The 23,547-nt window shown below is 37.4% G+C and overlaps 1 protein-coding gene across 1 annotated transcript in view; it reads right to left on the reverse strand.

Annotated features, from left to right (window-relative positions):
* Nucleotides 1-23,547, reverse strand: part of LOC149028486 (uncharacterized) — a 68,076-nt gene that overhangs the window by 11,856 nt on the left and 32,673 nt on the right. The window contains exons 10-15 of the mRNA XM_089137067.1: nucleotides 14,294-14,473; nucleotides 14,232-14,253; nucleotides 6,723-7,229; nucleotides 3,236-3,293; nucleotides 2,238-2,325; nucleotides 441-515 (exon numbers count right to left, since the gene is read on the reverse strand). Of these exons, the coding sequence (XP_088993193.1) occupies nucleotides 441-515; nucleotides 2,238-2,325; nucleotides 3,236-3,293; nucleotides 6,723-7,229; nucleotides 14,232-14,253; nucleotides 14,294-14,473 (930 nt within the window). The remainder of the gene's footprint in view (nucleotides 1-440; nucleotides 516-2,237; nucleotides 2,326-3,235; nucleotides 3,294-6,722; nucleotides 7,230-14,231; nucleotides 14,254-14,293; nucleotides 14,474-23,547) is intronic.

Raw genomic sequence — 23,547 nt, forward strand, 5'->3', positions numbered from 1 at the left:
GTTATTTTAGGTCCGCCCCAACTCTTTTTGTTCCTTCAATCTTGATTAAATCACTCCTCAGTACAAGGTAACTTAAAAGGTCTTCAATGAACATGGCTATGCCACCTCAAACGACTTTCTCGTAGCTTATCATTTATCGGCGCTACTCCTAAACCAGCTCTAAGATGACCATTCCTTAAATTATCCTCTTCTTAGTTTTGCTACTCATCTATCATAGTCTACTCATTTTTGCTAATTGTGTAGATCTATTTGATGCTTCTTAACCAAAAACACTCTGCACCATACATCTTTGTTGGTTATACATCATAGACCCTAATTTAGACTACAAGGGTCTATGATTTTGTAGTCTAAATTTATTTTGGAAAAATTGTTACTCTACATGAAAAACAATAGCACATCATTGACTGAAAAACAGTAACAATAGGATCAATAACCCATACCTGGAGGGTCCATTTGATCCATATAAACGCTTCATGGTGAACTCATCAATTGCACTACCAAAGTCAATAATGCGCCTATGAATTGGGGGGGGGGGGGGGGGAACACCTTAAAATTAATCAGCTCAAATCTATGTTCCATCAGCACACAATACTACAATCATCACTTTTAACAATAAGGAAATTACTTTTATAAGGTGATTAAGTAGCACGGCGATATAACAGCCTCATGCTTAATGAATAAAACTTCATATCCCAACTTTTTTAAATGCATAGAGATCTAGACTAGACAACTTACAAGGTAATAATTACTAGCGCCTACAGCATTTCTACTGTCAGCCCAGAAAACAAGCATGGGTTTACCAGTAAAATGCAATCAACACCTTGTCTAGGAAAATAGTAACAAAAGAATAAAAAAGCAACCCAAATTAACCCAACAGACCTATCCAGTATCAGGTTTAACCCAGATGGTACAGGCAAGTAAGCCCAAATTCAGACAGTGAAAATACCCTGTCAGTATCTTGGTGGAAATGCATGTGGCAGACAAAAGATTTCATTTATATTTTGTGTTTCAAACATGAAAAACGTTGTGTAATTTTTTGGGTGTATTAGCATGTGTGCTAATGTGGTAAGTATTTGATGCAACCGAAGCTGCTGAATTAATTGAATAAGGACAAGGCATGTATATTGAATGGAGAACTATTGAATATGGTCTTCCATGTATAGGGACATTGTCTTAACTCTTATGTGTCATTAAAGGTCAAGGAGCTGAAAGCTAAATCAAGTTGAAGGATTATTTCAAGAAACACCATGTAGCTGACCTCATTAAGTTGGGATAGAACTGAGTTCTTGTCATTAAAATCCTAATTCCGGGTTTAAATTATATCAGTATCAAGTATCATATCCACTGGGTAATTTTAGGAGGCATTATATGCTTTTTGTGAGGCCAATTTTTCCTTGCTTTGTATCCTTTTTCTGAATAATTTTTCATGTCACATGAAGCTTTAGTATTATACTTCTTTGCCTTCTATTCATGCTTATCCTGAAAAACAAAATTCATTTACTTGGTGGATGGGGATTTCAAAACAGTGGATACTGCTTGACTTAATTTGTAAGCCCAGGCACATATGCCATACTCCTGAGCTTATGAAGCTCTAGTGTACCTTCCTTGTCATTCAATATAACTTTCTTCGGAATTTATAAAATGTGAATTCTTCTCCCTGGGCATCCATAATATTTTGAAGTGTTCTTCTCAACATCCACAATTAAAAATATTTAGATTCCAATGAAAGTTATATCAAATGACAAAGACAGTACACGAGAGTTTTATAAGCAAGGTTCAAGAGTAAGGTCCATACTCCTTCAACTAACAAATTAAGTCATGCACGATTTCCAGAAATCCCCATTCTTAAGTATATGAATTTTGGAAATTTACCTAATTCAATAATCAATTAGTGATATGAACTGAAACTAATAGTTGGTTGAGTACATAATGGGGGAAAAAATCAATTCCCAGGCAAACCTTGGTGCCACGAGCAGAGACAGATCTATGGATAGTGTACAACAAAAATTAAAACATAAATGCCTAAGCAAACAAAAATAATAATAATAATAATAATAGCAATGACAATAACAATAATGGAAGATGCTTCACATATGACACCTTTTAGTTCACTAGCAAAGGATTGTAAAAGAATTCAACCATTAAGATATCAAGATTTGAGTCCAAAAGAAAATTGAAAGTAAGGACTAGGAAAAAAAAGGGTGAAGAGAAAGTTCAAAATTACAGCAAGGGTGTACATTCTAATGTGATGGTGCTGGTCTCCATTTGGGATTTCTTTCAAGCATCTTCCAGAATCTTCATCTTTGAAGCATATCACCATGTTCTCTTATATATAAGAGGTGAGAAACTCATCTAGTTAGCAAACACCTTGCATGCTAAATTTTTGCTTCTGAAAGAATAATATAATGATGTAATCTATTTCCTTCAACAGTACACATATATCATATGCAAACAAAAAAAAGTGAAGTCTCAATGAGAATCATTTCTGGAGTTGAAACTTGAAAGATGTAGATGCTTTATTAAAAGATACAAGGGGTAAGGGAAGTTGATGCAAAGTCCAGCAAGAAAAAGCAGAATGAAAAGTGGTGGTAAAGAGAAAAGCCTATTTAAACGTATGAAGTAAACACTAAACACAAGAAGTATATAAATTTGATTGGGAGAATGTCATTAAGTTTGACATCCAGAGAGTAGAGATAAGAGAAGAATGCCAAGCCACCTTTAGAACCAAAGCAAGAACAAGTATATTAACTTAAATACAATTGCTAACAACCAATAGCATTCCTAACTATAAAAACACAACCTAGAACCCCTGAAGAGAAGCAAATGACAGTAGTATACAATTTTAAGTTAGAAAGGAAGTCATTATTATGTAAAAGGCAACTAGGGAATCCCAATGCCTCACAAAAATAAAAAATTGTTCCTGGATGTCAGTGGACAAAGATGATAAACTGGTTGCCAATCTTGAATCACAATGGGTCAATATATCCAATTATCCGTTTAACGCTGCCTTATCTAAATTACTCCTCCTAAGCAGCTCATGCATCAACTTCCAAGAATTTTTACACCTGCTGGGAGGTTTTGTATTATGATCAATGACAAGAACCGTCAGTCCATGAAATAGTATGTATCTCAAACAAAGGCACTGTGGGACCAAGAATAAAATTATCAATGTAGCATCCCCAGAAAATTCTTTATATGGCTGAAAAGCCCTTTAGGTAAATGAGAATGTCATTACCAGGTTTTATATCTCTGTGGGTGATGTTGCGATCATGACAGGATTTAAGTGCCATCAACTGAGATAAATGAAACATTACAGAATTAGCTTCAGACAGGGAAAAAATAAAAATGAAATACAACAGAATATTATAAAAGGCAGACTAGTAAGCCCGCAGAAAAAGCAATTAGACATGTAGGCATGTGTTCCCTCCACCCTCAATTGCTGACAAAAGAAATTACTTCAAGATACAAAAGTAGACTGATGCAAAGGAGAAACAACAGAGATGTTGTCTTTGTATTTGTACAAAAGCTTGATGAACAAACAAATGGCAAAAACAGAGAAATAAATCCAAAACCAAAAACAAGGACATTAGATCATTTGACAAAGGAAAAGGATTCCAAGCCTCAAGGGAAAATGAGGAATTGCAAAGTTTCTGGCAAAAGCAACAAGGGGGAGGGAGTGACAGTGCACTGGCTTATTCAAGGCCTCCTAGACAGTTTGAAGAAAAAGGGGGTGAGAGGACATCAAAGAACATGAAGGACTTGGGAAGCAGTCATAATTGGTGAGGAGGGACCAAGTGGGGGGCAATCACGGAAGCATAAAGCAGACATTATCCTGCTGAACGTGGATTTCAAGCAAGGGACAAAGAGAGGCCTTGGAAGAATGGAGGACAGCTTTGACATCCACCTGCTTAGCTAGGGAATTGAGCCCCCTAAAATTCCAGTTCAGAATATTGTCAGACATGGAGAGGGTGGGGAAGGTGCTAGAATGACAGACACAGCAGCCATTTATACCACGAATGTAGGCATGTGAAGCTCGGGCATAAATAAGGGGAGGATCTACAACCCGGGGCTCACTCGAGTGGTCCAAGGGAGGGAGGGGATTTCCAATTAAATTTGGATCAGCCCTTGATAGGAAGAGTTTGGATTAAAGGAGGTTAATGGGAAGTTCCAAGAGGGACCAAAGGAATCGATAAAAGATAAAATACTAGAAATGGAGGAAGCATCAGCTTTGTAGAAGACCATGAAGTCATATGCAAAGCAAGGTGATTAAGGTTCAAAGATTTGTACTTGGTAAGGGAGGAGATGATTGCTTCCACTAGAGAGGGCCCAAGCTCCATTTTGGGGCTGCAAAATAAATTAAGAGAAGAGTAGAAAGAAGGAAGAAGGTACTTGTTTGGGCCAGCCAGAAACCAAGATCTGGCCAAAATTTCAAGAAACCTAGGTGAAACCAGGGAATTTTCCTCGTAAATTTGAACAGGTGGTTTTGACACTATTTAGTGTGTGTGATTGTTGGTACACAGGCTATTTAAAGGGTTTTAAACATAACAGATGAGCTCTTTTCTATGCAAAATAAACATTGAAAAGATCAAAAGATATAATTCATATCCTACTAATTTAGGGACAAATAGTAAGTCATGACAAATACAAAGAGTTTTGATGTACTTTAAATCTTTAATACAACCAAGATCCCATAAAAAACAAAATGATCCATAAACTAAAGAAGCAAAAGAAATGATTGCCAAAGCCTTCACTTTGAAACAACAACTTAAATTCCATGAAGAGTTCCTGGGTGGATCTGTCCCACAAGCTGTATATGATTGCACCTGTCCAAGCCTCTCCTCCAAATGTGCAACATGTGCATCCCATGGCATGGTGTGGGGCCAACGTATTTGGGTCTTCAAACCACATTCAATCAACATTCCAATAGCATACAAGAGCTTAAATGTTGAAGAAATGAGGAAAAATTCAACCAAAAATCAAACTGGAAATGATCTGTGAAACAGCGAAAGCGGTGAGATCTCGTCAAGATAGGTGAGTTAAAGTCTAGAAGTACAGTTTTGACCAACTTGGTATCGAGTTGGATACGGAGTTGGGCCATCTCTGTCAAGATGTCATTAGCTTGAACCAAGATGGGTTACTTTTTTTCCTTATACGTCGTCTCAGTTCAGCCAGAAACTGAGTTCAGCAAAACTTCTGTCAGTTCTGACCGAAATTTGTACCATGCTAACAACTAATAGTCCATTAATACTGCTAGGTTTTTGGATCCAACTGTAATTAGTCCAATTCAAGGAGGGCATCTAATTATAACCAAAATCCTAAAAAAAAAATCTAACATAAAAAATAAAATTACAGAATAAATAAACAAAAACCAATATAGGACAATTGAACAAAAAGAAATAAGGAGTTACCTATATGAATCCGCAACTAAGGGTTCAAAAAATAATCTAAAACAAAACTACCAAAATAAAATTGTGCACAGCTGAATGAAATTTAAATTAGGTGCAATATTACAACAATAGTTATCTCCCCCCGCACCCCCAACCCTACATAAAGCTATCAGTGCCAAAAGATTGCAATCATTAAATTATCTAGTAGAGTAATAGCCTCCATAAACCAAACAAAAATGTTCAATCCTTGGGAAATAATTTAATTTCAGCCAAGGTTGTCAAGGCGGCAAGGCGACTGGGGCTCCGCCAAGGCGATTAGGTGGCACATAGGTGACAATAAGGTGACTAAAGCGGTTGGGTCAAAATTTTTCAATACAACTACTTTGTATAATAAGTTAAAAATAAAAATAAAAAATAAAAAAATTTTCAATAGTCACATTCATCAAAAAAAGAAAGAATTCAAGAATCATAATTATGAAAAATTATCCAAAAAAAAAGAACACAAACATAAGTTCATCTCATCAAGCATCATAACAATGACTATGTACTAACAGAGCAAACACGATAAATTAATAGATCTCATTATTCCGATTTCAAAGTCATTGTCCATTAAATGATTCATTGATTCTCGATGTTGAGTATGGCTCATGCTTAACATTCTGTTGCCGATGAGCATGGGGTCCTGGGAGGCCACCCAGGTAGGGGTGTGGGTGCAGCGCCCCCGGAGCTTGTAGAGGTCCTATGTCACTTTGAGACTCGGAGTTCCTTTGCAATTTGGGACTCAATTCCGAAATGACTAAGCTATTAAATTTATATATGGTTTCGTAGAATAAATTTTGATTTAAAAAAAAAACGAAAAAAATATTATGTACAAAATGTAAAAAAAAGGCTACTTTAGTGTTCAGACGGAAATAAGGCACACAAGGTGAAAAAGCGGAAAAAAAACAACGCGTCAATTAAGCGGTTCAAAACAAAGCGGCTGAAAAACCGCTTTCCCACCCAGACGGATGCTTTGACAACACTAATTTCAGCTACTAATCCTCTATTTGTTTGAGGAAATTCATTACACATCAAAACTTCATGCTGTTTAAAGAAAATCATTGGGCAACATGACAATAATATGTTTAATTTCTCTGCAGCAGCATGGTGGATTGAAGTATCAAATACTAGCCATATCTAGCAATGGTTTTAGCCTCTTTGTTATTAATTTTTCTTAATAAGACTGTATCTTGTTTAATGGCAAAAGAAGGATAGAAATGAAACACTTAACAACTAAAAATGCCAAAGCAGAGAAAATTTCAGGGCCAGAATGATAGGAATACTCTTTTTACGTACCAATTGCCAGATAAGGCTGCGCATCTCCTCTTTCCCTGCTTCTGTCGTCCTCAACCAATGCCACCACATAGACGGACGAAGCACCTGAAAATTTTTAGTTTGCTCACCCCTTTCTTCAGCCGGACTTTGCTGTACTTCTTCTGTTGTATACATCAACTTTGACAAAGATACACCTTCATTCTGGAATACAAGCCATATTTCCTTCGACTGAGACTCAAAAGACTCTACATACCTGGCAATATGATTGAGACCTTCTTCATGGTCAACTCTGCGTATTGAGTCTCTACCCAGGAATTTATTATCAGTATTCACTCCATATCTTTTATTGTGTGGAGTTGATTTGTTAAATTCCAGTGTGCTATAGAAACTAGACTCAGACTCTTCTGATTGTGAACTGAAGGATTCTGAGGATAACGAACCTCTAAGAGATACTGAGGCATTCAAGAAAACTTCCCCAAAATACTTCTCACGTAACCCACTTAAGTAAACATTGGTTCCTCTCTCCACCTGTTATGAGAAACCATGAAAACAATTTAAATAATTCAGAGCTTTAATAACAATAGATACATAAAACTGATAAGTCATTCTATGAAATTACGGAAAAGGATAATTTAAACTTATTTGAGACAAGAATACTATCATGATGAATCAATTGGTTTTATGCTACGGAGATAATCAAGGAAAGGTATTTACCTAATTAGCAAACTTATGGAAAGGTTTAGAGATTGTAAGAAGGATCCTTAATTGTTATATGGTTTTTATTGACCAGGAAAAAGCCTAAATGAGTCCCTATAGAGTTAATTTCATAAGTACCATAGAAGAGAAGTGTTTCAAGTAAATATACGGACATGGTTCAGTAACAAATGCAAAAATGGTAAGGGACCAAGGTAGTGAAATCTCAAATACAATTGGCTTACGTCGAGGATCAACTTTAAGCCCTTGTTTATTTGACTTATCACCGATGATTTAACCAAATACATTCAAGATGAGTTTGCTTAGTATATGCCTTTTGCTGATGAAATTGTTTTTGTAGATGAGACATAAGCATAGACTAATGCCTAGTTAGAGTTATAGAGATCAATTTTGAAATCAAAAGGTTTTAAGCTAAGTAGAACGAAGATAAAAAAAATCTGGTGTGTACAACAATAAAAACCCCCTTATCCCAACTAAATGGGGTTGGCCACATGGACTCTTGCCTTCCAATCAGCTTTGTTTGAGACCATATTAGATACAAGGCTTAAGCTATGCATATCCTTTATCACCACTTCCCTTAAAGTTATTTTAGGTTGGCCCCTAGTTCTTCTAGTTTCTTCAATCTAGATTAAATTGCTTCTCCAAGAAAGGCATTTACAGGCTTCCGTTAAATGTGGTTGCACCACATCAAATGACTCTCTCGTAGCTTATCATTTACTGGAGCTACTCCCAAACCAGCTCTAATATGATCATTCCTTATCTTACACTTCCTAGTTTGCTACTCATCCATCTTAAAAACTTCATTTCTACTACATTGAGTTTATCTATATGATGCTTATTAACAGCCCAACACTCTGCTCCATACATCATAGCTGGTCATACGATGGTCCAATAGAATTTTCCTTTAAGCTTTAACAGAATACGTCGATCACACAAGACTAGAAGACCCCGAACGCACCTCCCCACTTTTAAAATCGGTTATGTAGCTTCGGTTATACTAGGATGGATAATGTTGTGGTGAAACTTGTAGCATCACTTGCTTAGTTAGACCAGCCTAGACTTTGGAAGCCCAAACTTAGGAAGAACATGGGCTGGAATCGATTATTATTATTATTTTGGGTTCAAGTTAACCATGTAGAATGAAGTTAGAATTAGAATTAAGTTGCAAGTTGTTTTTTCATTTTCCTAGTTTTATTAGTAGTCTTGCCATTTCGTCTATAAATTTGCTTATAACCAATGTCCAATTTTTTTTCAGAATCGGGGATTCGTTGGCTAGCAAAACCCTGAAATGTAGCCGAAATTTCAGCGACATTTGTAGGGGTTTCGGTCAAGTTTCTTTTTTTATAAATAGTAATTATATTAGGAGGTACAAATATCACCTTATGATTTGATTTTTAATTATAAATTTCAATTACATCTTTGTTTCCAATTATACTTTCAATCAACCTTACCTTTACAATTTGGTTTCCAAATATAATTTAAATCAATCTTACTTGTTTCTAATTATGCATTTCAAATTTTCAATCAAACTTACATTACTTTGTGTTTCGGTCAATCAAACCTTACTTTTCGCCCTAATTTCGTATCGGAGGAACATTTTGTGTAGCCTCCTTCCGAAATGGTGAAATATCGCCGAGTATTTCACTGAAAAATCCTACCTCGCTTATAACTAAGCCATTATTAGAGTTAGATTAAATTGAAGCTCCAGTTTAGTTTGAGGGTGTGTGCTTGTGTGGTCTCTCTTCCCCTTCCTAAGCAACCTTTACTTTCTCCCTACAAGTCCGCCATTATGATTATATAGGTATCTAGGCTTAGTCATAAATAAAGTAGGTAGAGGAAGTTGTTTCTTAGAAAACTAGAACAGGCTGAAGGAAGTGGAGCATGAGGGGTTTAATGTGATTGATGTATTCCTTTAAAACATAAAAAGGAAAATTTTAGGGGTCGTTATACCATCAGCTATAATGTATAGTATAGAGTTTTGGACAATTAAGAAACATCATGATGTACCTACCAAGACCATCCCAAGAAAGGCCAAATAAAGACCTAAGGCAGCAGCCTTTTTCCTTGTGGCTCCTCAGGAAGGCCAAACCCAGCTAGGGGCAACGTGGTCATTTTCCCCCTCCCTTTTGCAGTCCTAGTGGGTCTAGTTGAATTAGTAATTTTGGGAGTCCATATCTACTTCTGTTTTCATTTTGAAGTCATTTTATGACTACTTAGATAAAAGTCCCAGTCCAAGTAGGAGTCCTATCTTAAATAGAAACTCCTTTTAGTTGTTAGCTTATTTTAATTAGCACTCTTTTGTTATGCTGAGTCCTAGTAGGTTCTCCTTATTTCAGGCAATTCAAGCCCTAGGCTTGTAAACAAATCAATTATTGAGAAATTGAAACGAATTTATGGCTGAGAGTTTAATTGGGTGAGTAGGGTTTCCAAGTTGGAGGAAACCATATGCATCCTTTTGTTAGGTGTTCTTCTTCAACAATCATTTAACAAACTGTCAATCATCAGCGGCCACAACAAGTAAGCAACCACCCATCTGCTCTTTTGTCTCCTACCTTCCCTCCATCTCTCTAAATCACCCTCTCTCGCTTGCAGCACATTGAAGCCCTTCCACAAACCCTGACACCTAATCCCTTCCCCAAATCCCATTCCCTCTAGGAATTAGCCTTCCCTCTTCCCCCTTTCCCTTAGACCTTAGGGGCAGCCCTAACCCTACCCTCAATACAAATTCTAATCCCCTCCTTTTCCCCAAGACCATAAACCCTAGAATTGATTCTGAAATTGAAGTACTAAAGTTCAGCTTCAATTCTCAGTCAATTAACATCATTGAACCCCATTGCCAAGTCTGAACAGCACTTCCCTCAATTCTAATCTCATCCCTAAACCCTAGAAACCCTAGCCGCGAGGTCTAAAAACAGTAACCAGCCCCGCTGTTCCTTAAGGATCCTGTTGCAATTGGTCCTCTTCCTATGGAGGCTACATCACATCATATAGATACACTCAGTGTAACAGAAATGAAGATGTTGAGATGAATGAGTGGAAAAACTAAAAGTAGCTTCATGTTGTAATTCTGAGGATTAAAGGGTATAACTGTTTTTAGGATATTATTTGTAATAATCCCACATCGGGAATTATCTTCTTCTTTTTTTCCCTGTACTCTTCTCTTATTATAAATAAAGGCTGATTATGTCTCTAACACAAGTCAGAAGTTCTCAAACCATTCAACATGGTATTAGAGCCACAGATCCTAGAGTTTCTGAGAAACCCTAAGAACCATCGCCACCAGCCTCCTTCCATCAAAACCACCACCACCACCACCCTTCCACCTCTCTTGCACTTGGTACTATGACCTCTACCAGCCTTTGCTAGCCTCTCTAGATCCTTTGGCGAGGCTATTAGGGCATCGCCCTCTAACTGCGATCCCATTAGTGACTTGTCTGGGCCCTCCTAGTAGCTTCTGCCACCTCCCTTGACCCTGTTCTGAGCTCACCCCTTACCTATATGTTCCTGTTCACTTGGTAGTGAGAACTTTTCTCCTGGTAAGGGCCTTTATTATCCCATTCATTATATATTCCCTCTTGTATGAAGGATCTATAATTTTTCAACATCTGTTATTGCTCGGATCAGTGCAATGCCTATCTAGTACTACCGCCTCTTCTAGCCAGTCTGTTGGGATTTGTCCCCATTCCAGATGGACCCAGTTAAACTCAAAGGCACAAATTATCTTTGATGGTCTCGTTTAGTTGCTTTTGTTGTAGACACTCATGGTCTTACTAGACATCTCCATGGTAGGACGGAGAAACCAACAACGCCTAGTTCAGCTCAAGAAAATGGGAAACTGATCAGTACCTTATTACGGGATTTTTACTTAATTCCATTGAACCTGTTATTGCCAAAAGTTACCCCCTTCCTAATGTTGCTACAGTCAAGAAAGTTACGAAAGATACATATTCTAAGGTTGGCAATGATACACTATGTTTAGAAATATGGAGGAATTTCATCTATTACAGCAAAAAGACCTCACCCTCTCTCAGTGCTACAACACCATTTGAGGATATTACCAGGAACTTGATTTCATTGGGTGGTTCACTCCGACGTGCGCCACTAATGTTGTTGTCATTCAAAAGTGGGAAACAACCTTCATGTGTATGATTTTCTGAATCTTCTGAATAAAGAATATGATCAGCTACCTGCACACATCCTTTTGTGGGGAACCTTTTCCCTCCTTGGAACAGGCATATACCATGGTTGATACAAAGGAAAGCTGCATAACTACTATGATTCACACTTTTAAACCAAAGAGATCTGCCTTGTTTGCTGGTACGGGTAATTCTTAAACTCATATCGGTGACTATGAACACGGTACGAGTGGTTCTGTCATGTGCAGTGAATCAAGGTGGGATCTTCAACAACTTGATGTGAAGAATGCCTTCCTTTGTGGGAGATTCAAGAGGTCTATATGGATGTACCACCATGGAAAGGCATTTAAACTGAAACGTGCCTATATGGATTGAAGCAATCCCATGAGCATGGTTTAAAAGATTTCACAGAGCTTGTGTACATTGGTTATAGACTAAGTAATGTTAATTATACCTTGTTTATCAAGCAGACTAGAACTCACAAAACAGTACCACTAATATGTGTGGACGACATTATTATCACAGGCAGTAGTGAGGCAAAGATTTAAGCTCTGGAGGCATTTTGGGGGTATATGGGGAAACTCAAATATTTTCTTAGGATTCTCTCATTCTTAAGAGGAAATATACTTCGGATCTATCAATCAAGACCACTGAACAAAATTCACTCAAAACTTGCAAAATTTCAACTTTGGGAACTTGAAATGAAACTTTAGGGGACCGAAAAAAGTACAAAGTTTCAATTGAAATTGTCAAAATTTTGACGTTGGGTCGAAACATGAACCAAACCGGCTGAACCAGCCGGTTCACTTTTATAACGTCCCTTTTGTTGCACGAAACTCTACATTGCGTAGAGTTTTGAGCGCGATACCAGGCAGAAAGTTTATGTTCCAATCAAATTCCCCCCCCCCCATTTTTCGACCTTCTTTGCATGTTTTTGGATCATTTCAAGCACTTTTACAAACTCCTTTGTTGATTTCGTCCCTTCTTGGTGGATTATTTCAATGTTCCAAGCTATGTTGTAGGGTAACCTAGGTTTCCCTAATTTTTTTTCCCTTTTCTTTCACGGTCAAATGGTATTGGATTATTTTGAAATTTTTTTTCCATGGTCTCTAGTTGGTAGATTTACAAGTGGTTGTTGTTGGATTTGCACTGTTCAAATGATGTTGGATTGAATTGAAATCGTTGTGGTGTCTCTAATAGGTAGATTTACGTTGACCAAAAAAAAAAAAAAGTAGATTTACATATGTAATTGATTGAATCTGATTTTTTAAGTGTTCTACAATGTTTTCTGAATTTTCTTGTATTTAATAATTATTATAAAAAATATTTTATTTGTAAAAAAGAAGAAGTTTTAATTAGGAAAAAAATTCCAAACTTTGTGAATACCTTAGTTTACAAGTAATGTGTGTTTAGGGTCTTTATGCTAAGATTAAAGTGTTGGGTTTGTGTTTTAACCATGATTATTATGTATGTTTGTATCAAGCACAAACTTTTCAATTAGAAACACTACGTCAGACATAGCTTGGCAACATGGTAGGCCTTTGAAGGATGACAGGAAAAGTTAGAGTGTAAATATTGTTTGAAAAAGATTGGCTCAGGTGGGGCCACTCAATTGAAGATCCATTTAGCGCGAGGGGACCACAATGTCGTTGGATGCCCCAATGTCCCTTATGAAGTTAAAGTGGCAATGGAAAAATATGTGAGAGGGCAAGAGAACAGGCAGAGAAGAGGCAAAGATGGATGAGTTCCACGCAGGCCGCAGCATGCCTAAAGGAGGTGGGAGAGCAAGATGTGGATCCAAATGATGCATCATCCCCAGAGCCAGAGATGGAAAGAGTACTCAGGATGAGTAGGGAGTCTCATAGACTCGATGAGATCAGGAGGACATAGAGGGCCCTGGGCGCAAGGTCATCTAGAGATCCAAATTTTGAGAGGGCAAGGGGAGGCAGCTTTAGTATGAGGAGGAGCCAAAGTGTTAAAAAGTCAACTCCCTTACCACAAGCTCCACGGCCTTGACCTAGTGCCACATCTGCTACACCTAAACCTAGTGTTAAATTCATCAATATCTTTAACAGTATATTAGCTTATCTTGTGTCTATTCTATGTTCTAGGTTCATTATTTCTAATTTACACAAGGGTCTATCTATTTCCCAGTGTTTTAACAGATTTTTATTACTTATTATATCTATTTTTTCTAAATTTCTTATGACTTGTTGAATATCTTTATTAGTTTCTATGCTATAATATAAAGTTTCTCTTATTATATTAGTTCCGAAATCTTGTGGGTTCATTTGACAAAAGTCTCTGGGTATGTTTCTAGCAGATTTTCTGAGAGGTTTCTAGGGAGGTTTCTAAGAGTTGTGAAGGGGGTAACCCGCACTGGTTCCTTGTCCAGGAACAAGTTTGTTGTTGTAACTGTTGTTTTGAATTTTGTTTTAAATTTATTTTCACTATATCTCCACCACGTTGAATATATATATATATATATATATATATATATATATATATATATATATATATATATATATATATATATATAGTAGATAGATACATAGATAGAAAAGTAGAAGAAACATCCAATGGGAGAAATACACATCAAAATCATGAAGAAAGCATCATGAAGAATTCAAAAGAAAGTCAACCAACGAGAAGAAAACAATAGGACTATTTCATTACTAACCATTATTCTCTTCAGAATGAAGAAAAACATCATCACAAGGATCAATTTGGAAAGAGCAACTAGATGAATTAGTAGATGTGCTGGTGTTCCACTCGTATGGGTGCAAATGATGCTTATCGAATGAAAAGCTTTTGTTCTTTTGCATCCAATTCATAGCATTATCCCCTTGAGAACAGTTCCAATGAAATGCCAACCACACTTCGCCATATGATCCACGGTTAAATCTTCTCCTCAGTACATACCTGAAAAACCAAGAAGTTCAAATAGTCTCCAAAGGTAAAAACACAACCTGAAACTAAATCCAGAACACCCAAAGAGAATCTTTTTCATCTTGATCTCTCTTTCTCTCCCAATAAATCTTCAAAATGTAAATCAGTACCCAACTACACAACAAGAATTTAGGATAAAAAATTTGTGCAGATTAGATGTCAAAGTGTCCGCCTAGGCGGCGGCAAAGTGGTTTTTAAGCCGCTTAATTTTTTACTACTTAATTGACAACTACTTTTCCCCCCGCTTTTTTGCCTAGGCACTACCACTTTGCTGCCTTATTGCCGCCTAAACGCTAAAGTAGCCGCTTTTTTTACATTTTGTAATTTGTGCATATATTTTTTTTAATCATAATTTATTCTACAAAGCCGTCTATAAATTTAAATAGGTGAGTCATTTCAGAATCGAGGCCCAATTCACAATTGAACTCCGAGGCCCAAAGTGCCTGTCGGCAACAGAATGTTGAAGCACGAGTCATACTCAACATCAATAATCAATGAATCATTAAATAAACAATGACTTGGAAATCGGAATAATGATATCTATTAATTTATCATGTCGACACTGTTTGGTTAAAAAAAGGAAAAAATGGATACATCAATTCTGATTCCAATTCAAATATTATTCATGTATATTTAAGAAAAAAGTCATGTTAAAAATAATTTCACTAAACTATAAATAAATAATATTGTTATTTATTTCAGATTTGCGAGTGATTAAATGGTGGATTGTTCAAAATAACAAAAAATGTAATCCATTAATTTATTGCGGCAAACAAATGCAATTATGATTCTTTAATTTTTTTATTTTTTATTTTTTTATGAATGTGATTGTTGAATGTTTGTTTAGCTTGTTATAAAAAGTATTTGTATTAAAAAGTAGTTTAAAAGTAGTTGCATTAACAAAAATTAACCCAACCGCTTTGGTCGCTTTATTGCTGCCTAAGAGCCGCTTTGTCGCCTAAACACCTCGACTAAACCCCAATCGCTTTGCCGCTTTGACAACTATGGTGCAAAAGATGTGAATTAGTAGTTATTAGTATTCAACTGACAAGGATAAAAAATTGCTAAAGGTATCAATGTATGAAATGATAAACTATGCAACACTAGTTCCAGAATAATGTAGTTAAAAGTGATTTTCAGCTGAAAGGCACATGACTCACTGCACAATCCTCCATGGCCAACGAACAGTCTTAAACACACCTTATCACCTACATTTGGGATGAATTTCATAAAAGAGAGAAAAGCATAAAGACCACGTGAGGTCAAGAATTCAAGTCCTAGCTGGACCCAATTTCTTAATCGACATCATCATGACAAACATAGTTCCAGATTCCATATGTGACCTGATTAAGATATCATTGTGAAACAAAATCCAAATGCAAAACATGACACCTAACAATTCAATCATCTATGGCACAATTATGGAGGATGTAAAGACAGTGTGCTGCTGTTTGCAATTCTGGAGTAAGATATGCCAAGTGAGCTTTATCGAGAAGTCGAACATCCAAATCTGTTGGAGGGTTAGTACGCATAGCGCTTCTTCATGGTTAAGGTCACCTTCATGCATAATTGCATTACATTTTCATGGAGCCTTATCAAATATAGCTGCAACCTATGGGAGAATGACAAGACTTGCTACAGGAAGGCCTATTCCAGGTTATGCAGGAAAAGGGGAGGAGTTGTCAGAGATCTCAACAGAAATGCACGCTGTTCTAAGAGGGCTGCAGAGTTGTAACTAAGGTTCATGAATATCTCTATTAGTTCAGACTCTAAGTTGGTAACTAATATTATCAAGAGGATTATTCAAGGGCCTTGGAAAGTGCAAGCTATATTAGAGAGGATCTTACAGCTGGCAGCCTTGCTCCATGACAAGGAATTCATACCTGTTTGGAGGGAACAGAACAAGCAGACAGATTACATAGTGGGGTTACAGCTGGACCAACATCAGCTGATGTAGGAACATATAGAGAGTTCCTTGTTGATCTTAAGGACCTAATTCAGAAAAATGCAGAAGTGCATGTTTATTGCAGAATGTAATTTGGCTCGTTTTCCTGTTCGGGCCACTGGCTAGGAGGGAATGTCCTCCCTGTTAGTATTCTTTGCACTCTTGTGTCCTGTTCCTCTGTAACACAAAACTACTTATTGGAAGAAAAGAAAGAAAAAAAATCTATAGCGCTGTGAATTTCATAAAAGTAAAGATAAAGAAGGAAAGAATTGGGCCCAGCCAAATCCACTTTACTTTTTTTTTTTTTTGTGTTGTGACAAATGCCCTTCAATCCAATTCATAAGCTAATTCAGAGTGAACTGAAAAATGAGAAGAATACTAGAACATTCAAAAAAAAAACCCCAAAATATCAAATCATAGACAAAGTAACATCATACCCTCCAATGATATGACACAACACTATCATTGTTTTATGTAGAGGTTTTTTCATGCTGCCCACATTGGCCATTTTGAGAAATTATAAGTTACCCACTGTTAGATTTTGACCATTTGACCGTTACACTTTCAAGTTTTGAATGTCAATGGATCAAAATACCCCTTAGCACTGTAAATGACAATAATGCTCCTCACCCTCACCCTTAAATGGTTCACCCATCTTCTACCTAAACCTTGGCCCCCTGCTGGAAAATACCCACCATCATCCCTGGCCGGAAAAATCTCTCTGCAAAGAGGAACAGAAAATCTGAAAACCTCTTAAATGAATCGGTGGTCTGAATTCTGAAACCCTGTAAGTTCTTTCCGTTCTACTTAGATTTTCCCCCCGAAAGTTCAGTTAAACATTATCAACTATAGCTGGTTCCAATTTCTTGACTTTTGTGACCTATTTGGAGGATCCATGGTGTTCTCTATGAAGTATGAACCAATGTGTTCTGAATTGGGTTTAAGTTGTTTTGATTGATCATTCGGGATTTTGTTTCCCTTTCTGTGAATTGGGTTCTGATTTAGTAGAATCTTCTTCAATGAAAATGAAAGAAAAAACCGGAAGATATGTGTATAAAATTTATAACTCAAGAAAGGGAGATTCGGGATTGAATGGATGTAACTGTATAAAATTTCCTTCCCTTTGTTTGTTATTTTTTCAATCTGTTTGTTTGAATCTGTGATATGCGTTGATGTCTAAAGATTACTCTACAAAATGTCTTTTTAGTACAACAGTACAACTCATGAGCTTAAGGCTTCCTTTGCAAGCCTAATCCATTACAATATAGCTTGCTGCTTGCCACTGAACAGTGGAGGAAGATGGATCTTGAAGATAATCAGAGAGGAGTTTGGGTCAGTGATGGTAGTGGTGGCTGTGTTTGATGGGCTGGATTTCACAGAGAACTTAGCGGAACAAGGTTGAGACAGGGTATGGGTAGAGAGATTTGGAAGTAAGGCAAAGAGAAAAATCCACCTGAGAAAACTTAAAGACAGTAAACTTTTCAGAAGCAAGGGGAACCGTGAAGTACTCAAACCCTAACTATCAATTACAACTCCTTCCTTCCTTAACGATCATTGTTGCCCTGAATGCTGACACTTCTGGCAGGTTGAGAAACCTTAATGAAATAAAGACAAATGCAACTGGTAGTCTGAGAAGGTTGTGGGTATTTTTCCAGCCAGGGAGTATGTTTGTAGACACCAATTCTCAGAGAGAGAGAGAGCGCAAATCAGAGCTCAAAAGCTCAGATTAGAGCAAAGAGATCAATTGATTCGAGAAGATCCATATCAGATTTTTGCTGTGACTGATCGAAACCAGTCTCTTTTTTTTTTATCTCTAATGAGACGATCGTCAGCGATGGGGGAGACATTCACATGGAAAACGAACTCGGGTGAACTAGTGAACCCAAGGACATTTTTTGTAAATTTAAGAAAATTAAGTGAGGTCTTTGTAAAATAAAAAACTTATATTTTCCTTCACCCATGGGCAAAATGGTCATTTCAATTTCAAAGTTAACAAAAAAGTAAGAGTGAGTAACTTGAAATTTCTCAAAATGGCCAGTATGGGCAGCATGTAATTATGCCACTTAAGCGGGTAGACAAGAGTTTCGGCCCAACTTAAGTGGGCATCATGAAAAAAAAACTCTTTTATATATTTATCTAGCATGGAAGAAATTCAACCGAAATTATCGAAATTTTGGTCAAAATGTCTGCAAAATCACAAATCAAAACGAAAGACACAGATAGGCACTCGAAAAGTACCATATCATATCGTACCAATCAATATTTCGGTCGATACAATACGATATTCCGACTGATACTGTATCGACCCAAAACAACACCATTCAATGTTATAAAATGTACATTTTCGACCCAGTTTTCAACCTATTGTCAATTTCGAGCATACCGAGCGATATCGCCTCTTACATTTCAACCATATTTTCAACTTTTTTTTTTTATTTCTCTTGATTTCATCCCTCTTTTCACCTAATTTCTACAACTCCATTTCATTCAAACACTAGATTTGTTCCTCTATTTGTGAATTTTCTCAAATCTTGCAAGGTGAGTAACCAACTTCCTCATTTTTTTTATTTTTGTTTTGTTTGTGCCTTAAATCTTTTTGGATTGCTTCCGAATTTTAGTATGTTTACTTTAGAGTGTTAATCTATGAATTTGTAGTGTAAAAATCAATTGTTTATTCTTCCTACTATTTTTTTTTCAATTATTAAAAATTATTTTGTAAATTATGTATATTGCTAAAAATTGTATATGTATAGTAGATGTATAAGCTTCAAATTAATGTATGTGAGAATTGAGACACCATATTGTTGTGATGGTGTTGAATCAATTTTTTTCCTGTTAATTATCTATTTTTACTGTATTTAATATATATTTAAATAATTTATAAAAAAATAATTAATTTCTGTTTTAAATTTAAAAATAGGAGAGTATTAGTGGAAGCATGTATGCAATTTTTAGAGCATGTTGTGGAGCTTTTTAAGATAGTTAGTGCGTATTTTATATATTTTTAAATTATTTATATATTAAAAAATACTTATATTTTTTTTATATTTAAAAATATGAGGTTATTATTAGAAGCATGTATGTAATTTTTTGAGCATATTGTGGAGCTTTTCAAGATACTTAGTGTGTTTTCTTGTATTAGGTACTCTCTTCCAAAGATGGCAGACATAGCTTGGTAACACGGGAGGCCACTGACAACTGATAAGAGGAAGAGCGAGTGTAACTACTGCAAGAAACAAATAGGAGGAGGCCGGCCACTAGACTAAGGTGCATCCAGCTGGTGGAAACAGGGATGTAGTAGGGTGCCAAAAGGTGCCCTCAAGAGGTCAAAAGGCAATGGCCTCATATATTAATGAGGGAAAGCAAAAGAAGAAAGAGAAGAGAACACAGAGGGAGGAGTTTGAGGATGCATGCTTAAATGACCTTCCAGATCCCGAGGATTATGGTCTAGATGAGCTAGGAGAGTATGGATGTGACCCTGACCCAGAGGCAAAACAAATTAGGAGGGTGATGATGATGAGTAGGGAGCAACAGAGGGTTGATGACATGAGGAAGCAACAAAGGTCTTTGGGTTATAGGTCCTCTAGAGAGCCAGTAGGTATGGGAGGCACAGGCAGCTCCCAAGTCCCAATAAGGAGGAGTCAAAGTGTGAGGCAGGAGGTTCCTATCCCACGGGCCCCAACAAGGGGTCGAGCTTCATCAAGACATCCTACAAATCCGGATCTGGAGATTCTTCACAATGATCCGGCCCTATTTAGAAGGCTTGAGCAAAAGCAGAGAAAGTTGAAGCACTTATGAGGGAGTGTGAAGGAAAAAGTGGGGATGGCTTTCCCTAAATGGACTTATTACCATAGTATTCCAACACATACAGCCCAAAGGCCCTACTATAGGGATATGATTAAGGAGATAGGCAAGGCTGGGAGTGGTGTACAGGGACCCACTCCATATGAGATATATAATGTCTATTTGCCTAAGCATAAGGAGGAGTTAAATGAGTATATTAATGGATTAAAGGTCATGTGGGCTCATTATGGATTGACTGTGATGCTGATGGTTGGACTGGTCCCACTAGACAGTCCATCATCAATTTCATGTTGAATTATAATCGATGGACAGTGTTCCTCAATTCAGTAGATGCATCCAGTGATAAGAAAGATGCAAAATACATTTATAAATTATTAAAGCAAAGTGGTGAAGAAGGTTGAAGTGGATAATGTGATCCAAATTATGACTGATAATGGCTCCAACTACAAGAAAGTTGGGTCGAAGATACAGAGGAACCCCAAGTATCAAAACATATAGTACTAATTTTCATTTTTAAATACATTTATTTACATTATATGTACACTTTATGACTTTGTATTGATGCCTTGATGGATGGACTCCATGTGTTGGCTTTTTGGACTCTATGTGTTGCTCACTGCATTGACTTAATGTTGAAGGACTTCGGAAAGGTCAAGCTTGTGAAGAAGACCGTGAGCAAGCCCAAAAAGTTAGCACCTTCATCTATAACCACACATATGCATTAAAGATGATAAGGGACAAGTGTCAAGGTGACTTAATAAGGCCAAGCATTACCAGATTTGCTACTAATTGGATAACATTGCAGAGCTTTGAGAGTAGGAAGACTAGCCTTAAGAGCATGTTTGCATCAGAGTAGTGGTTTACCTGGGAGGGTTCTTCATCCGTGGGAGGAAGGAGAGCACAATTGACTATACGCGATGAGACATTCTGGCATAATGTGAGGATAGTGGTGAAGATGCTTGAGCCTGTGGTGCATGTGTTAAGGATGGTAGATCAGCAGAGAAGACCTACTTTACCACACATACTTGTTGCAATAAAGAGGATGAAGCAGCAAGTTGCTTAGGTCCACCCACACGGCAACAAGAAAGTCCTCAAAATCATCCAAGTTAGATGGCAGTCTATGTTGCAACATCCACTGCATAAGGATGGTGAGTTGTTAAGTATAGTATTCAATTTAATTTTCATTATGTTAGCACACTATTAAGTATTAACTATTCCCTTTTATGACATACTTTTTCTTACACAACATACTATTTAAATCCCAAGTACCATTACAAGGACAATCTTGGGATGAGGCAAGATTTTAATGGATGCCGTCCAAATTGTAGTGGAGAAGTTGGAACCAGATCCATCTAAACAAGCAATCATCCTTATGGAGGTGAGATAGTGATTTGATATTCACAATTTATAGTTTTATACTAAGTTATTAACCTAGTAATTAGTTTTTTTTTTTTTATATATTAGATAAATGCATTTAGGGATGCCACTCAGAGCTTCGGTCGTTCCATGGCCATATCAGGACAGGAATCTGCCCCTGGGGTTAAGTTCATTCATTTATTTCACTATATATTTAAGTATTATATTCTATCTTTAATTTAGTTATTTGAGTATTGAAATGACTTGGAGTCTATGCTTGTTACAGCTAAGTGGTGGTTGCCATTTGGACGTGACTCCCCCCACTTAAGTGCGATTGCAACCAAAGTGTTCTCCCAGACATGTTCTGCCACTAATTGTCAGCGAAATTGGAGCACCTTCAGCCTCATTCACTCAAAGAGGTGCAACCGATTGGGTGTGAAGCGTCTAGAAGACTTTGTCTACAATCACTATAATATGAGACCGAGGGAGGATCATATTAGATAGGGGATGAACAGAGAGAGTAACAATATCGAGTTGGCCAACATCTTTGAGATGGATGATGATGATAACCCAATAGTTGACTGGATTAGGGACAGTGGAGAGCCATCACTAGATGAGGAGGGAGGTTGTCCCAGTAGACAAATTGCAAAGGAGATGGGGGCTGATGTGGAGGACTTCATGGCTCAGGAGGGGAGTGCATATGCAGAGCCCGCCCATCCCTTCATGCCACACCCTAGTGCATCACCCTTGATTGTCTAGTCCAACACTGAGGATGATGTGACTCAGGCCTCCGGCGACGACGACGATGGTGGTGATGATGATGATGATGATGACGATAGAGGGGATGAGGAGGGTGTTGGACCTCATGATCAGGATTCAGTTGATCCTAGGGACAGACCACCACCACCACTACGAGAGAGTCAGGGGGGAGGACGACCACTGAGATTCATAAGCGAGAGTTAGTTCACCCATGCGACATAGGAGTCAGACCATAGTGGAGCTGCATCTCGAGGCCAAAATGTTTCCTCTACATATTTGAGGAAGGGGAAGGGGAGACAACACGGCTATAGCACAAAGGACACGACATCATATGGGTTTTACCATCGGGCTGATGTCGAGAGCTTGGTGGGATCTATGAAATCGATGAGCATAAATGATACCAAGAGACTCCTCCACCTTCTAAGGATCCAGATGGCATAGGCCTGCAGAGTCCTCATATGATACTGTTGTGGAGAGTACTGGTTCTACTAGGTCAACTTATGGAGCTTATGGTTATGAACCATATGATGTCCCTCCTGGCTATTAGACTCAGGGTCAGCCACTAGTGGAGCCTTATGGTTATGGAGCTTATGGTGTCCCTCCCACTGTCACCTATCGGAGTTAGCCACTGGAACCTTATTGTCAATATGGACCTTATGCTGAAAACAAAGGTGCTCCCTCATTTGTTAAGCAGATCTTCCACTCTATACCACAGCCACCACCAGCCTTTCCATATGCAGTTGAGCCAGTTCCTTATTCGGAGATTCACAACTTCCCACCGTTAGAAAATCTTAGGCATGTGGATGAGGCCACGTACAAGGCTGCAGTTGCTGACTATGTCGACAACTATATGGGGCAAACATCACGGGGCTTGTATTGTAATTTGTATGGGGTGCAGACGGAAGAGGGAGACATGGAATAAAGTAGACTTGTAATTGGTAACATTCTCAATTCTCATATTTAGTAAATACTTGGATGCTACATTTTCAATGGTTTTTTGGTAAACTAGTAGTTTTATAGTGTTTACTATGCTTGAAATAGGTAGTATGTAAGAATCCAAATCATTTTGAGTCCAAGAGGCCCAAAATTGAAGTTCCAATTTCCAAAAAAAAAGTGTCTAGTTTAAACCGAAACATAGAAATTTCAGCCTTTTGCAAGGTCGAGATTCCTATTTCGGTCAAAT

The sequence above is a fragment of the Hakea prostrata genome, chromosome 1 (genome assembly GCF_041222555.1).
Source record: "Hakea prostrata isolate BN-2017 chromosome 1, UWA_Hpros_2, whole genome shotgun sequence".
NCBI classification, from domain to species: Eukaryota; Viridiplantae; Streptophyta; class Magnoliopsida; order Proteales; family Proteaceae; genus Hakea; species Hakea prostrata.